At 36.1% G+C, this 16,753-nt stretch overlaps 1 protein-coding gene and 1 long non-coding RNA gene across 3 annotated transcripts in view; one reads left to right on the top strand and one right to left on the bottom strand.

Moving 5' to 3' along the window:
- IGF1 (insulin like growth factor 1) overlaps positions 1–9,239 on the top strand; it is a 48,614-nt gene extending 39,375 nt beyond the window's left edge. For both annotated transcript variants that reach the window (XM_068190979.1, XM_068190978.1), the window contains 2 exons: positions 162–343; positions 7,268–9,239. In XM_068190979.1, coding sequence (XP_068047080.1) covers positions 162–343; positions 7,268–7,327 — 242 coding nt within the window. In that variant the 3' untranslated portion in view covers positions 7,328–9,239. The remainder of the gene's footprint in view (positions 1–161; positions 344–7,267) is intronic.
- Positions 8,970–16,711, bottom strand: LOC137474415 (uncharacterized). Its single transcript, XR_010999345.1, has 3 exons — positions 16,606–16,711; positions 15,651–15,754; positions 8,970–9,094 (listed from the first exon to the last, which is right to left on the bottom strand). It is a non-coding gene; the product is annotated as an uncharacterized lncRNA (long non-coding RNA).
- Between the last annotated feature and the right edge of the window lie 42 nt (positions 16,712–16,753).

Below are 16,753 nucleotides of genomic sequence, written 5' to 3'. Positions count from 1 at the left end.
GGTGTACCTGAGAACAGAGTCTTAGAATAGATACACACAGGCAACCTCCACAATGGTCATTGGTGATTCAGTTAACATAATGGATCTTAATAATATGACTGCTCCTGAGGTCCTTGCATTTCCTTTCTAACCTAAAATCCTCCCTTTTGTGTTTTGAATAGGCAAGCCCACGGGGTATGGATCCAGCAGTAGACGCTTACACCACAAGGGAATAGTGGATGAATGCTGCTTCCAGAGCTGTGACCTGAGGAGGCTGGAGATGTATTGTGCTCCAATAAAACCGCCCAAATCCGCGCGCTCTGTACGCGCCCAGCGCCACACCGACATGCCAAAAGCACAAAAGGTAGGTCAGGCTGGGGAAATTTCCCAATGACCAACCAACAACCAAACCAGACCAACAAAAAAAAGAACCAACCAAAAAAACCCCTTTCACTTTTAGGGAAGGAAGATTCTATCAAGGCTGGTAACATAGAAAACAATTGGTGTGTTCTGCCTACTAGATTAGAGAAGCTTTGGAAAATGGTTGCCAAGGTGGGAAATAAGTGGGAAGTGGTGTGTTCCACCTCATCTCTTAGAACACTGAATAAAACATGGAATTGCTAAACCAGTAGTTGTGAGGTCTGATCCTGCCATAGGGTAGTAAGTGACAAGTACCCACCTAATCCAATCATAAATACTATTTAAGACTTCTTCCAAAAGAGAAACTAAACACCGAATGTTTAACAACTCATCTATCCAGAATCTCTTCACTCATCCTCCCCTTTTAGGTAGAGGTAGAGGTAGAGTGGGTGCTCAAGAAGGAAATAAGACATTCTGTTATTCATTTTACATTTACATGAACAAATTCTTTTTTCCTCATTATTTTTGCCCCGTTTTTATTTATCAGAACTAAATTAAATGGTTAGTCACTGCAGCCATTGCATACTTCATTTTAACTATTTAAAGTTCAATATGTATATTCTCCAAGCCACTTTCAGTATTGATTGGCATTATTTATATAGTTGTGGAGTTCTGAGTATCCAGATTTTTGTTCCTCTGATAACAGGTATACTGTAAATGTATGTATCAACAGAGCCCATAGTTCAGAAAACCCATCTTAGACCGTGCTACAATGAAGCTCATGTTCAATTGTCTCTCCCATTTGAGGTCTGAACATCTGTTTTACATATTATCTGTCTTTTGCTGTAAGTCTCCCATGATTTATTTTATTACTGTTGACCCTGTCTGTCCTACACACATGTTGGCACCACTCCTGCAGTTATCTGAAAATTTTTGCTTACAAGACCTGGAACCTAAGATTTCATAGGAAGTCAGGAAACCAGTGCTGTATATATTAAAATCCTTAATATCAACTTTATGAAAAGAACTATTGTAATCTTTCCAGCATCCCTTCTTTTCCATAAGTCAATTCATAGAATGGACTCCTTTCCCCTTCCTTCCTCAAGAGTTTTCCAAAAATCAGTGTACGTATGATCCTTCCTGGGAAGTATCACCTTGAGACCTCAAAGGGCACACAGGGCAACAAGTGAAAACTTCTTCAGGTGGAGCTCAACTGCAGACAAGAAACTCCCGGTTTAGGTTTATTCCTGTCTAGGCACACATAAACTTAAAGAAAGCTGGAAAAGACTAAAACAGGCTTGGCCAAGAATCCGTGTGCTCCTTCCCATGCTTGTTGCTAAGGCGATGCATAAAACATTGGAGTAAAGGAGACAAGATACCTGCCAGCTCTTTGATGAATCTCCACATCACTTTCCTTGGAGGACTAAGGAATGATGTCATTTTTAGGCAGCTGTCCTCTTCCCATTTTAAAACATAGGCAGGAGAGCACTGTTTTTTTACAGACAGGAAAGACCTTGTATCTTTCTGCAGCATCAGGGGAGGTAGCACTCAGAAGGGATACTGGAAGAAGGGAAGAAATAAAAGGGATTATATAATTGAGTAATTGAGAGAGCATAGCTGCTGAAGAAATCATCCCAGAAATTAAAAAGGGAAAAAAATCAAGAGGTGAAGAGGGCAGTAAAAGGATGATGAGGAGCACAAGAAAAAAAAAAAAAAAAAAAAAAAAAAAAAAGGATGAGGGAATTAGATCAAAGCGGTCAAGAAGATGCAAAACATTGCAAAACTGAATGAACCAACACCAACATGCCTCACAAACAAAGGATTAAATTTTTAGAAGATGAGAGAGAAAATTAAATTAGTGACAAATTAATATTAAAGAAAACACCTTTAAGGAAACTGTACATGAAAAGGAGCATGTTGAACAGAATAAAAGAAATCATAAATACTTCTCAATAGGAACTTGGTAATAAAATAACAAATCCAATGGGAAATACAAACAAATTTTCATTTTTTTCTGTGGATGAAGTAAATTACTTTGAGGAAATGAAAATACAGAACAGGTAGGAGAAACTATTATTCAGATTTATGACAGATAAAAGGAAAGTACACTGGAGGGAAGAGAAGCAGAATTCAGTAGGAAAAACTGGTACATATCCTCATTTAATTTTTTTCTTTGTCTTTTCTTTTTGCAGTCCATTGTACATGACACCACTAAGTAAGGCAACTATGTTCAAACTTTTTTTGGACACTCTCTCCCACGATGAATATATTGAGCCAGTTCATAGTGTTGATGTGCCACTGATTTTAACTAAAATATGCTTAAGTCAAATTATTTTTCTGTTAAAAAATTTGTTTCTCTCAATATGATATGCTATATATGACCTCTATATCTTCTTCATAGAAAGTGAATATATATACCTATGATTATATATATACAACCACTTCAAAATTTTCATATTTAGATGCAAGATATAAGGTAGGACTAGGTGCAATATATAAGAGGTTGTGCAGTTCCTCTCCAATTTCATGGAGAATCAGTTTCTTATGCATTTCATGCATTGGATAGTCTTTGTTCAGCATCTCCTCAATCTTTTTAAATGACAAATCCAGGATTTGGGGTTTTATTTTAGTGTTTCTAGTGCTTAGGTAAGTGGTCTATTTCCCCAGTTCCTTGTGCAGATGGTTCCTGCTAGGTATAATTTGGTAGATGATCTTAGTTCAGTGGAGTAGGGATCTTCCCTTATTTACAGTTTCAGTATTTCTTCTGGAAAGCAAAGTAATGGTTTCTCCTAGTTTTACACTATATTTAGAGTTTTAAAGTGCAAAACAAGAGCAAGAAGGGGAGTTTAAGTCCTGTCTTGAGTTTCATGGTACCATGGAACCATTTTTTTTTTTTGTTTTTCTCTTCTGAAAAATGCTTAAAATTTAGTCAATTATCCTTAAGTGAATTAAATTTTTATGGCAATTTGGAAAACTATTGAGTAGCTCTTTGAAAAACAACTGCCCTACCAAAGGAAACAACCGAGCAATTTCCACAGCTGTACACATGAGGGAAGACTGTGACCTTTTCAAATGAATCAGTGTCACAGAAACAATGTCACAAAGTTCTTATAAATTCAAGATCATGAGGTACCTTGAAAATTACTACTGAATGTGAAGGCTGGTAAGGCTGATTTTAAAATCCAGAAAAAAGAACCATACAATTATTTAGGTAGGAAAATAAGTCTAAGAACATTGAGTCCAGCCATTAACTCAGCAAGTCCAAGTCCACCAGTAAACTCTGTCTGTAAGTGCCACATCTACCTATATTTTAAATAACTGCAGGGATAATGACTCCACAACTTCATTAGGCAGCCTTTTTCAGTGCTTGACAATGTTTTCTGTGAGAAAAGTTTTCCTGCCATCCAATCGACACCAGCCTTGGCACAACTTGAACTTGTTGTTCATGAACATAGTGCCATGCCAACCCCTTGCAACCTGAGTAAAATGGCAGAAGAGGTGCCTATCTAGATATAATTCTGCTCTTCCTCAGATTTACAGTACTTTTTCTTCTTTAGGCCTCATATGTGAAAAAATATGTGATAAATATATATACCAACAAAGTATGAATAGGAGGTGGCTTTTTTCAAAAATACTTTTCATATTTTATCTAATCTTCAAAATTTAAATAAATACTGAGTGGGACTAAGAGAGAAGGGGAAAAGATATTAGTATTTTTAGTTTAAGAAAATGCCATTAAGAAAACAGAAAAAGTATTGCATTATTTCTCATTAATTTTTCTAAGACTGGCAGATTCTTTTGTAATTGGCTCAGTATCAATTCAGAAACATTCATAGGCCAAAATATGCACCACGGCACCAATCCTAATTTTTGTTGAAGCCACGCCACATTGCCAAGCCAATAAGTGAACTTTTAGGTGTAACAGATAGAAGGACTTGGCCTCTTCAGAGAATTATTTTCTCCCATTGCTTGCTTTGCAGCCCTGTTTTCATGTCAGTGATCACACTGCCCACAGAACTAGAAAGCTTTCAGAGACCCCAGAGAATTCATAGCTGAGGTATCATGCCTGTTACTACAAACATTAGACTTTCCATTTATTACCAGTAGAGCAAGGGAACTTTCAATGCCAATATGAGGTTTGAATGTCTGCCCTAATGGGATAAGAATGTGCTGCTTGCTTCCCAGTACCTTTCCAGCTCAGTCAAATGACCATTACTGGGGTAGTTGTTACCCTACTGTTAATGATGCCTTATCTCCAAAGATTCATGCTAAAGGTGATGGGCTAGAAATCTGCTTCCCTGTTCTTTAGCTGACTTATACATTGCTCACATTTTGCATCTCTCTTCTTAAAATTAGGATTGTCTTTGGGTCAGAATATCAGCTCAGAGCAGTTTTATTTCTAATTGCCTTCTTCTCCAAGACGAGAAACAAACCAAACTTTTCTATTCCAGTCCAAATGCATGTCTGAGAACCTAATTCAGGCATTCACACTCAGCTTTGGGGTCTGTGGTTTTTTCCCCTCAGTGGTCTCAGTATTTCATACTTGAAAAAAATGTGTTATGTGGGTCAAAGCATTTTTTGGCATGCATGGTACTACCAGTACACTTACTGGTAGTTATTTATCAAAATGCTGATTCTGGAGAAGGAAGTGCTCTAAAGCAGCCTGCCATCCTTCCTTCAATTTCAAAGCTAGTCTGTATCATGACAGCTCTTTTTCCACCTACATGTCATTATCATGTAAACATTATCTTTACGTGAAACACTCCTGCATCTTAGTACCTGCTTTATTTGAATGATAAAGCCATTTTAAAGTCAGACAACAACAGTAGCAGAGAGAATTTATATTTTCATTTCAGAAAAATACAGTTAATTTTCAATCTAATTATACTTTGAAAGTCACTGCAATGTAAAATGGCTGTTCTTACATTCCAAGGCTTTCACTGTCTATTTTATAGATCAAGAGTTTGCAATCTGTAAGAAGATATGGCTTTTGGCAAATGTAATGAAGCATACAGCTTTTCCTATATGCTAGTAAACTCTCTTCAAGGAGGAGCACCCAGGGTCAGCACTGAGGAGAATATTTTGTTTTGTTGCTGTGTAGAAAAAAACTGGGCATATGAGTAAAGAAATTCCTGTTTTCTTAGCTCATTGTAACCAATATAAGCACTTGTAGAATAAGGCAGGATCCTTAGTGTTGGCAGACTCCTGTGAAATGCTGCAATGATGATTTTAATTAAAATCAGTTAAAATTTAAGGGTTCACCCAGAATGAGCTCTTCAGGATGAAAACTAATGTATAACTTAGGAAAAAATAAAGGCAGCAAAGGTCATTTTGGAAAAGCTGGAAGAGAAACAGGCAATGAAAAGCAAAATATATTCTAATTTAAGGATAAGAAGAATTCTGTTGACATTTCTGATTCTGTATTTGACTGATGGTATTCTACAGCAATACTAGCAAAACTGGATGAGGACAAGCCAATATCCTTCTGAACTGTTCACAGAAATACTGACTAGATGATTAATCTAGTCTACAATGGCATATTCCTAACAAAAACATTTATTCATTATGACTATTTTGCTGTTAACAACTTTGGCTTGTCAGTGATGATAAATCCTAGTTTGGCTCAATGTTTTGTACTTGGTGGTGGTATAATTAAGTTAACAATTACTAGTACTGCCTAATTTTTGTTTTACATATTTAAAATAATAATTCCTCTCATATCCATCAGAAGCCAGTACAAATCCAGTGAAAATTAATAAGCTCTCTATGAGTTCAAGTTTTGGGATCTTTTCAAAGTTTGATTTGTTTGAACTTAATTTCTGATTTTATTTTTAATAGATACTGAAGGGAAATGGAAAGGTTATATGTAGAATAGTATTTATGGGAAATTAGTAAAAAACCCCCACAAAACCAATGCACCAAATTAGCTTCCATTTTATTTCTGTCCATTAGAAAAGCAGGAAAATGTTATTACTTTAAATTTTAGAGGCTCCTTATTTTTAGGGCTTAAATAACAGCTAATGCAGTGGTAGAGCTGCACACACATGGCTTCACCTTTTACAGAGATTTTTTTTTTTTTTTTTTTTTTTTTTTTTTTTTTTTTTTTGCTTTTCTTGGAAAAAAACTGGTAATTTCACTGAACTAAGAATTTAACTTATGATGAGTATTATAAATATGGAGAGTCACTTAAGATTTCTGGCTTTGGTCTGATATAGAACATGCAGTCTTGGGCCTGGCTAATATTTGCTAGAGTGGCAAACAAGGAAATCAAATTGAAATGTATATACCACCCCCATCACTGCTGCTGAAGGCTGGCCTGTGCATGGAATGACAGGGAACTGAGGGCGTTATTCACTCCAAAGCTCTCTTGATTTGCCTGGCACATCACCTTGTCTGTTTTGAAAATACAAATTATATGGCTGCAGTTCCTGCAGAAAACCCACAATTTTTTTCCTCCTCAAGGTCTTATCCAACAAATCTATTATGCCATCTGTGCAATATGTAGTTAGCAGAGAAAATTTGAAAATATCTGGTACCAAAGCGCAGGAGATTCCATAAATCCTGCAGTTACAACTCAAAAGTTCCCTGGCCCCTATACATCCTCCTTTTCCAAATATCTTGGGGAAAGAAAGCAAATCTTTGGTACCTGCTGTATCCCCAAGCCCATCCAGGTTCCACCAGCAGATGTCTCCTCTACCAAGATCAAGAATGACAACAGTCAAAGTTTTTATGTCTAGGAGAACAGGGAATTTCAGGTACAGAAGTTCTGCATAGTTAAGTTATCTGTAGATAACTGAATTTTTGATTAAAACACAATTAACTAGCAGTTCCAGCACTCTGGACAACTGTTTTCCCACTAATATAAGTTTTGTGATCATACAATATATTTAACCTACCTGTAATAATTTTTTTCTTTCTAAACTTTCAGGAAGTGCATTTGAAGAACACAAGTAGAGGGAACACAGGAAACAGAAACTACAGAATGTAAGAACATGACATCCACAAGAATGAAGAATGAATGTGCCATCTGCAGGATACTTTGCTGTAAATAAATTATTTGTTAAACATTGGAAGACTTAAAAAAACCCTTTGTTTTAAAAAGCTTGATGCAATTTCAACCAATGGGCATTCTCCCAGTGAACAATGCAACTAAACATTCCAATATTAAGTCTTTAGAGAACAGAACATTTTAACCAGACCAGAGCTAAAAAAAAATCTGTGGTTGATATATTGCTGTTTGTTAACCTGTTTTAAATGTCCTGCACGAAAACTCTTAAAGTCCTGTGCCCCTCAAAAGCCTACAAATTTATGGGCCTTTGATGGATCCAATTGCACTAAATTAACCTATGAACACTGGCTGCTGGAGTCATTCATCAGCCTTGTCTAAGTGGTGTTTTTTTATTTGCACTTCTTTACAAGCAACAGGCTGTTTGTTTTACAGTGTCTGAAAACATTGTTTGTCTACCCCTTCATATTTGCACAGTTTGACATCCCCAGTAACAGCAGCAGTAAGGTAACATATACAGTTTCAAACATCCATTAATTTCATCTGTGGCATTTCAACAAAATATGGGTTATAGATGCATTTGTTTTAAGACAGTTTTATTCTTCCTTCTCTTGCAAACATGCAATTTTTTTTTTTGCAATTTGTGAGACAAAAGTTTTTAAAAGCAGTTAAAGCATACATAGGCTCTCGAACCAGTAATGATTCTTCCAGGTAATTATTTTGTAACAGTATAGGTAACTTCTTTATTCCTCCATATAATGCAGTATGTAAAATTTAGCATATCAACAATACACATATATCAAACAGTATGTAAAAAAATCTCTGTTTTATAGTACAACGGTGCTATTTTATAGTTTGTTACATGAAAGGGTTTGGCCAAAACAGTAATAGGTAAAAGCAAATATGGAAAGACCAAGCCAAAGATTAAATAACAAATTACTCACAAAAATATTCAGCTTAAATCAACTAAAATGGCTTCAGATTTCAACATGAAAATAACTTCACCATCTTCAAAAGGAAATACTTGTTTCCTTTTAGATACTTGAAGGGTGGTGTTTTGACATCTGATTATGTGGAACGCAAACTCATGTGTAGGCCCAGAGAAGACAATTTGAAAGACAATTTGAAAAACAAGTGACTTGAAAGAGTAGTCCACCAGGGGCTAAACGTTCCTGAAATATCAGCATTCTGTTCTATCACAAAGGAGTACTCAAGCTCCCCTCTATTCTAATTCTTCCTACAATTAGATGTGGCTCACCTGACTGTGAGCTGGGCTGCATCTCTCTGTAAATCCGAAAACATAGTCTAATCACCAAATTACTAGTGCAGAATGAGTCCTCAATGAGTGATTAACCATAACACCCTTAGAGCCCCACTTACAGCTGCCATTCATGTGCTCTTGTGGGAGTCAGAGATACCCAGATAATCCCTGGCATGTAACTTTGATAGTCCCTGCAGTGGTTCTGCCTTGACTAATACTGTGTCCTCTGCTGCATTTTTTGTAAATCAGCCCAGGGCAGGTTGGTCAAGCAGTGAAGGGGGATAAGCAGCCAACAGTGTCCCAAGATGAGCATTAAACCTGTCTGCGAGAGAAGGGAAGGCAGAGGAAGAAGGAGGGAAGAGAAAGGTGCTGTTCCACCCTGTCCAAGAACTCCAATGTGGTCCCATTCAACTTTTCCCCCTTATCATGCTGCACTTGGTAGGCTCAGGCAAGGGATGAAGCATCTCTTGGTACGCTCCAAAGGGGGCCTGGAAAACAGTGTATGAAGGGAGCAGATAGGGAGGTGGCAGATTATATCTATAAAGGAATTATCTCCTTTTGAAGGCTGCTCAAATCTGCCTTACTTTCTACTGCAGTATCCCTTCTGGAGAAGGAAGGGTTCTAAAAGCAAAAGAGGGAGTGGATAACCATTGACTTAAACACAAGAGAAAGTTCTCTCCAGACTGCATATGTACAGCTCCTCAGTAGTCCCTTGTGAAACAAGCAGGAAAGGTCATAAAAGTCTAACAGATTATTGTAGTTCCTTGTCTATTCCCATAGAAAGTTTGTGGTTTGTATTTTTAACAAGTGCAATGTATTCCTATACAACTCTTTAAACCCTCTGCTTTCTGTGAGATGGATGTCTATATGCACAATAAGCTGCCATAGCAATGTAAAAGTAGAACAGTAAATGAATAAAAAGAATATGTCACAGCTCTCACTGACTGAGATAGTTATGTTGAAAAAGGAAGAAAGTAAAGAGAAACAGATGGGGAAACTAACCTAAATTATTTACCACCTATTCAATAAACAGAGTTAGCAATTCTGATACCTGTCACAGCTCCTACAGCCTTCTTTTGGCAGGGGGGATGGAGAGGGAAGGACTTTTACTTTAATGGCTGTAAGAATTCTGCAATGCAATCTAAGAACAAGCCATTATTTTGATGTCACAGATATAATACATATTTCCATTTCATGCCTCATGACCCTTTCTGTCCCCTGTCTCTTCTGAAGTTCTAAGGGAAAGAGGGAAGAAAGATGTGAGTGCAAAAAGCAATTTGAGATATCTGTGGTGGCAAGTTTCTTTGTTGATAACTTTTTTACTGATGTGCTTTTAACTGAATAACTATACATAATTTTGCATTAATTCCTGTAAATTAATTCAAATTTTTGGTCTTATCTTGGGATTCACACACTCACATTCATGCCACCATATTTCTCCTGTTGAAAAACCATAATTATAAAATGTCACTCAGAGACTGCAATATTTATCACAATTTGACAACTGTCTAAACAAATTAGAACAATTCTTGAAAGCAACTAAAATAAATACTGAATAGCTGCAAACTTCAAAGGCAACACTTTGCTTTACTAGAGAATAAAAGATATCACAAAATGGGAAGCAGCTCCAGCTCCACAGAGGTGAGAAATGCATGGGTGGGGAATGCACTCTGTATAAGAAATCTGCAGTCATATGGCAGGGAGCACATGTAAACCAGTTAGTATGAAAGACAAAGGGCTGCATTAGCTTAATAACTGTAATAAATCCGCTACTTAAAGAAGCTGAAGCATGAGCCAAAGCATCTCCCTCCCAAAAGTAGAAAGCAGTCTGTCTTGAAAAACTTTTAATTAGAGAAATTGAAAGGTTCAGCTGGGTTTTTAAAAGTACTCTAGATATTTAGGAATAGGGTTCCCACCAGATACTATCAATTCTCATAAATCACTGAAATGGTAAAGAAAAGCCCATTTCTCATCCTTCCCTATTGTGTAAGTCACAAGACAGAGATCACAGATCTTTGCTTTCTAGCATACACTTAAAATTCTAACTATTACACGGAATACCACTGAAATGCATAACTACAAAAGTGATATAAGCCTCATTATTTTCAGTCAGTCCAAAAAGCACTGCAGATCTAAACCCACTTCAGTTAGTATCTCTCTTTCATCAAGGTAGCAAAATTTAAGTCTCATCTCCATAGAAAACATAATTAGTCATTAAGAGTTTAAATGGAAAAATCAATAAATTCTTTATTCTGCCCAAAATGTAGTTATATACCCACACTTCCATTTCCATGGAAGACTTATATGAGCTTATTTGTACCATTCAGCCAAGAGAGACAAGAAAATCAAAGCCTGGGGTATTGCATCCAGTCCTGGTATATACATGAAAATAGCCCCCTTTTTCCCAGGGCAGCTTACCCTGCTGGTCTTTTTGGTAAGACTGAAGGGTGAATTAGGCTCCACACACAACTAGGAGCCATGCTCAGCTGGCCCCTGAGCTCCTGGTTCTCACAGTACCAATGGTTAAAGCTGATTGATGAAGACTTCAGGCCAAGCACTGTGTCTTCTTGGCTCTCCATTCAACAAGCAAGTGCATGATATGACAAGATCAGGAAAGTGTATTTGCATATTTGCTTTACCTGTTACTGATTTGGCCAACAATGCCAAAGTGGTGCTATTGTTTTGTTTAAGAAAGTACTTGACTAAAATATAAAAGAAAGCATAAATATTTTTTTAATGTATGAAAATGACAATTACATAGGTATGGTTATTAAAATAGAAATAAAACTAGCCATAACTTTTCAACTTTTTGTCACTTAAAAAACAGCAAAGTAATCTTATATCTATGCAGGTGAGGCAGGAATAAGAGTCAAAATGTCACAAAAATTCATAGCCTTTAAATGAAATTCTGAATCCTTATTCCAAGTCAGAAATTCAGATGAAGAAAAGTGTTAGAAGTCAGGGAACTGAAAGCCTTGATGTGACTGAAAGTCTTTCAGATCATGCAGGTCCCATATCATACCAGAGATTTTTAAGCCACACTCTGGTCTGAAACCAGTGTAGAGTTTGGCTTGGTCAGTGGCATGATATGATTGAGATTTTCACTGTGCACACATTTTTAGTTTTACCTGATTACTTTCTTACTCATGGCACATAATCCAAGACGTAATGTTCTTAAAACCCACAAAAGATGCAAGCATATCTGAATTTAACAAGGAATGAAAAAAATTATTCTTAACAGGAAATTGTCGGTTCTTTTAATTCTCACCAGTTCCAAATTGTGAGAAAAAGTTGAAATATATGGCTAACAGTCTGTGAATTATTTTTCTTTTATTATTTTATGTGGTCACTATGAACATCCTTACGTGCAAAATTTCACATTTCATTTTTTTTGCTTTGAAATTATGCTAAGTTAAGCCCAAAAAGAGACTCTTGGAACCTATAGGCCAAATAGAATACTTATGTTGTTCTGATGAAGGTTTAATCAATATATTTAAAATGTTTTATTTTTAGTCTGAAAAGGAATAGTAATAATTTATTTGGGAGGGGTCTACTTTTACTGATCCCTCTTTTTAGGATACTGGTCAGTGGAAATTAGTCTTCCAAACACCCAACTTCTAATCAAAACCAACGTTTTTCCTCCCTCCTGCTCTGCCCAGAAAATTTAGTTAAAATGCTATTGCAACAATTTTATTGTTTGTCTGTTTGTTTGGGAGGGTTGTTTTGCTTTGATTCACTTCATTTTGATTCTGGGGGCAAGGGGTAAGGAGGAAGAGATGAGGCTTTTGAGTGGTATTTTTTTCTCTTTGGTACAATCCGCATAAAATAAAGAATTTCTCTTAATGAGATTACTAATTATCCAATTCACATGTGGAAGTGGCATTTAGTAAAGCAACTAGATTAAAATTATCTTGAAAGAAGGAAAGAAAGATTTCAACACAAAGTTGCTACCCGTTCTACTCCTACACTAAATCTTTTGCTTCTGACAGCTTTGGAATATTCTACTGGACTATAAATGCCCAAACACACAGTATCTGATATATAGAAATCTTCTTTGACTTTTTTGTTTTTACATGAAGGGTGTTATGGGAATGTCTGAAATTTGATTACACATCATGCTGTACAGAGATGCCATTCTGGCAGAGGCCAAAATAGGAAGGACCTCCCTGTCGGTTACATTAGGAAATCTTACTCTAGCTGCATAAAGGCTGTAGTTGTGTATATATACACATATATAGACACATGTACATATATATGTGTCTATATAGACAATGCCACAGTGTGTGCATGTCTATGTGCATGTGTTTGTGCACGTGTATATTATGCTTTTCTTTTTCCTGTCAAGTAAAATTTGAAATGCTTGCTTTTTTCTCTTCAGATCTTATGGATTATATTCAGGAATCCTACTAGAATCTAATTTTAGAAGGACATTGTGTAATATGGATGTCACAGTTTAGGTCCTATCTTTGTTTTTCATACCTAGAGAAATTACCAGATATTTAAACCATAAGACACCTCTTCATTGTCATCAGGCAAATATATTTATCTGTTTAGATGCAGATACAAAATACTAACTCTGAGGGCCATATTATAAAAACCTTCATTAAAATTTTATCTTCTATTTAATTTTTCTCCATAAAAATTCTATTAAGTGTAAGCATCACTTCAAAGTAAGAATATGTAATATAAACAGGGCAGAATGATACTTTCTGTCATCACCTCAACTATTAATTTGTCATTTATGGTTTTTGTAAGATTAATTCATCCTGCTCTACAGCACCCTTAACTGTATCAGAAGTGGAAAAGGTTTAGCAAATTCCTTATCCCAGATTATTTTTTATAATTTTTGATTTCTCTGTGTTCTTCAGTAACTTTTTATTTTGCCAGTTTGACTCACAAAAGTCATAAAAAGCACTAATATGATACTTCTGCTGCTAAACATTCTTTCCTACAAGTATATACCCACCTAAAATATCTACATATTCACACTTTATTGAAGTTCTTAAGAAACAAAACAAATACAGTTGAGAGATAATTTTTTCCACCATTTTTAAACTAAATCAAAGGCATTGCATTTTATTGCATTTTCCATTCATTAGTATAATTTCATTCCTCTAAGCAGCAACAAAATACCTGCAGAACAAAAAGGACTCTATCCTGACAAATTGGATCATGCTTCATGTACTCATGTTAAAGAAAAAAGGTTTATTCAGATAACTATATAAACAACTAATTAAAAGAAACTCATACTTTGTAGTGAAATATTTAACACTGTAAATTTAAAAATCAAATGAATGTTCCACTCTTCCTGGTTTACTGACATTAACCTGACTTATGTTGTGAAAAAACCCTCACTTTAACAAATGATCAAAGACAAAGGATCCAAAACCAACAGACTTGAGCGTTATCAGTTAAGAGGTAAAATGTCCTTATTTTGTGCACAGTGATGAATTCTATCCTATATTTTTACACTAGAATTTCAAATGCAATTGATATAAATACTGCATAAGAATTGTGGTTCTCTTCATTATTTCCACGTAGAGACAAGTTTGAATATAATACAGCACATGAAAGTGACAGTGCACGACACAGTGTATAAATCATATCTTTTCATTTATTACCATTTCTAAGGAATTAGTCCAACAGAATTCCATAGAAATCCTGAGCAAGGTGAAAAAAATAATTCTCAAAAGTGTATAATGATAATAGTTGCCTGATTAAACTAAATCTCATCAGACATGAGTCATAAAACGCTCCATGAAAGCACACTGGTACTTCATTATATTCTGAACAGCTTCACCTGTAGTCTGACACCTCTCATTGCTTTTGTCAGAATATGATGGTTCTGTTTCACAGTTTCTTAATCCTTGGAGTCTTAGGGTTGAATATTAAACATGTTTATCAAGATTAAGGACGTCAGGAAACAAAATAAAAGTAGAAGAAGCAGTACCACCTACTGCTGATAATCAAATTGTGTATAAGCTTTCTTTTCTCCCAAATTACTGCAAAGCCACCCACAATGCTAAACAAAGATATTAGTAGCACTTGCTTTTCAGGACAGCCTTTCCATAAGGAGTAACTGTCCTCTCTGTCTTCAGTGTTGGACCTCAGTTGGTATCCTGTCTAAAACTGGGGTTTCCATGATGCAAAGCATGAATGTGGATACATGAGTTTCTGATTTCACTACTGAATAATCCTACTATTAACATTTCAAGTCATTATAACCAAACAGTGACAAGTGTTAAATGTTCATTTACTAGAAACCATTCAAATATCTATTAAAGTTTAAACTGGATTTATTCTTTCTTTTTTATTTTCTCGTGCTTACTCATAATACAATGTCACTACTTGATGACAAATAATATTTCATACTGTGTATGTAACATCATTGTGTTGCAGAATCCCCCAAATACCTCAACAATGTCTTTGTTGCGCTATTCCCCCATCTAGCACTTATAAGCTTTTCTAGTAACAACCAATAAATCAAAAAAAAAAATGGAGCTCTTGATATGTACAAATATAAAAAAAAATCAAGAAGTTTTGCTAGTTTGCAGTTCATGTAATGCCATCTTGACCATTCTCTTCCCCTCTCTCTATGAGCTGTCTAGAACAGTAAACTATGCTCCATACATAATAGTGTATTCATGCTTTTAAAGGCTTTTATATGCATTTATGGTAGGTAAAGGTTGGAAGAGGTAGTTGACTGATTTTCACTTTTATCTACTTTGATTTCAGTAAAGGGCTTTGTCACTCTGTATACATAAAGGCTAATGCACCCTTTGGTTTGTAGAATGTACTGAAATGTTTGCAACCCTCTTGGTATCAGGTCCAAAATGTGAAGCATTACTGTTAAGAGGGTATCTTTCTAATGTATTTGTATGTATAGTTTACACCTCTGTGAGGTCTAATAAAGGATTATGGTTAATAAAAAATGTGTTGAAAATTCATCATCCATGCAGATTTTGCAGCAAATTGCATTCTTCCTTTCTCTTCCCTGGCATATACATTTCAATTTTCTCAGAGTACACCAAAATCAGGACATACCTTAGCAGGGTAATCAGGCTCCATTCATCCTAAAATAGAACTGGCATGGAAAGTGGCTCAAGAGCCTCAATGAAAGGAAGTGTCAGCAGATGAAATTATGGAACCTACAGATAAAAATGATAGAAGTGAATGACCAGGAACTGACCGTGTTCACACACAGAAGAACATGACTCAGCTCTGGTTTACAGAGGTCTCTCAAAAGCTCCTCATTACAACAGAACTAAGTGGTAGTAGCCAGTATCTGGCTTGGATCTCTATCACTTCTGTTCTCAAGAACAGAATCTGTGGGTAGGTGAATAAATACTATATGAAAAATATGGTAACTTGCAGGAAAAGGAAGATGGTTGTTGTGAGGTAAGCTTCAGAAATCTATTGGGAGTTCTTTTTTTTAAAAAAATGGACACGAAGCAAATCAAGGAAAAACAGGGTGATCTGATATTTCCTAAATGCTTGTAAATTATAAACTTGTCCAAAGTTCTTTAAACACTGAACTGTCAATGGAAAGAGAGGCAAGTTCTTCATGCCTGCACACTGCTGATTAAAAAGCAGAAGAGAGACATCAGTAGGAATGACCAGTTGATGGTGGAGTGGCACCACATGTGAAACCTTGATGCAATCTGTTCCAGCACCCTCAGTTCAACCTTTCCCTAAACGAGCAGGAGAAGGGGTGGACAGTAAGAGCACAGTTTACAGGTGATATTAAGGCAATCAGACTGATCAGGCATGATGGTGGTAAATCTATGCAGACTGTTCCCAGTAGTCAACTTGTCCTTCAATGTGCATGTCCACAGCTCATGGACCTCTCAGATGGGTGCAGTATTTGCCTTTTTCAGCCACCAAACTCATACACTTTCCCTAATCTTTCTAATATGATTGAGAACAGCCTCACAACACCACAGTGCAACTCCCTTACCACCTTCCTATGTATCCTATGTAGTCCCAGACACTTGTGTACCTCCATTTGGCTGAAGTACTTCATAATTCCATCTACTTTAGTTGTGGGAAATGCTCCTCTCTGCCAGTGAACTCCGGTGCTGGAAGGCCTGAGGACAGCCTTACCATGGCAAAAACTGACCAAAAAATGCCTCTGGCCCAATAAGTCC

Source organism: Anomalospiza imberbis, chromosome 5 (genome assembly GCF_031753505.1).
Source record: "Anomalospiza imberbis isolate Cuckoo-Finch-1a 21T00152 chromosome 5, ASM3175350v1, whole genome shotgun sequence".
NCBI lineage: Eukaryota > Metazoa > Chordata > Aves > Passeriformes > Viduidae > Anomalospiza > Anomalospiza imberbis.
The sequence above is the reverse complement of the archived record's forward strand: the minus strand, read 5'-3'. Positions and strand labels throughout refer to the sequence as shown.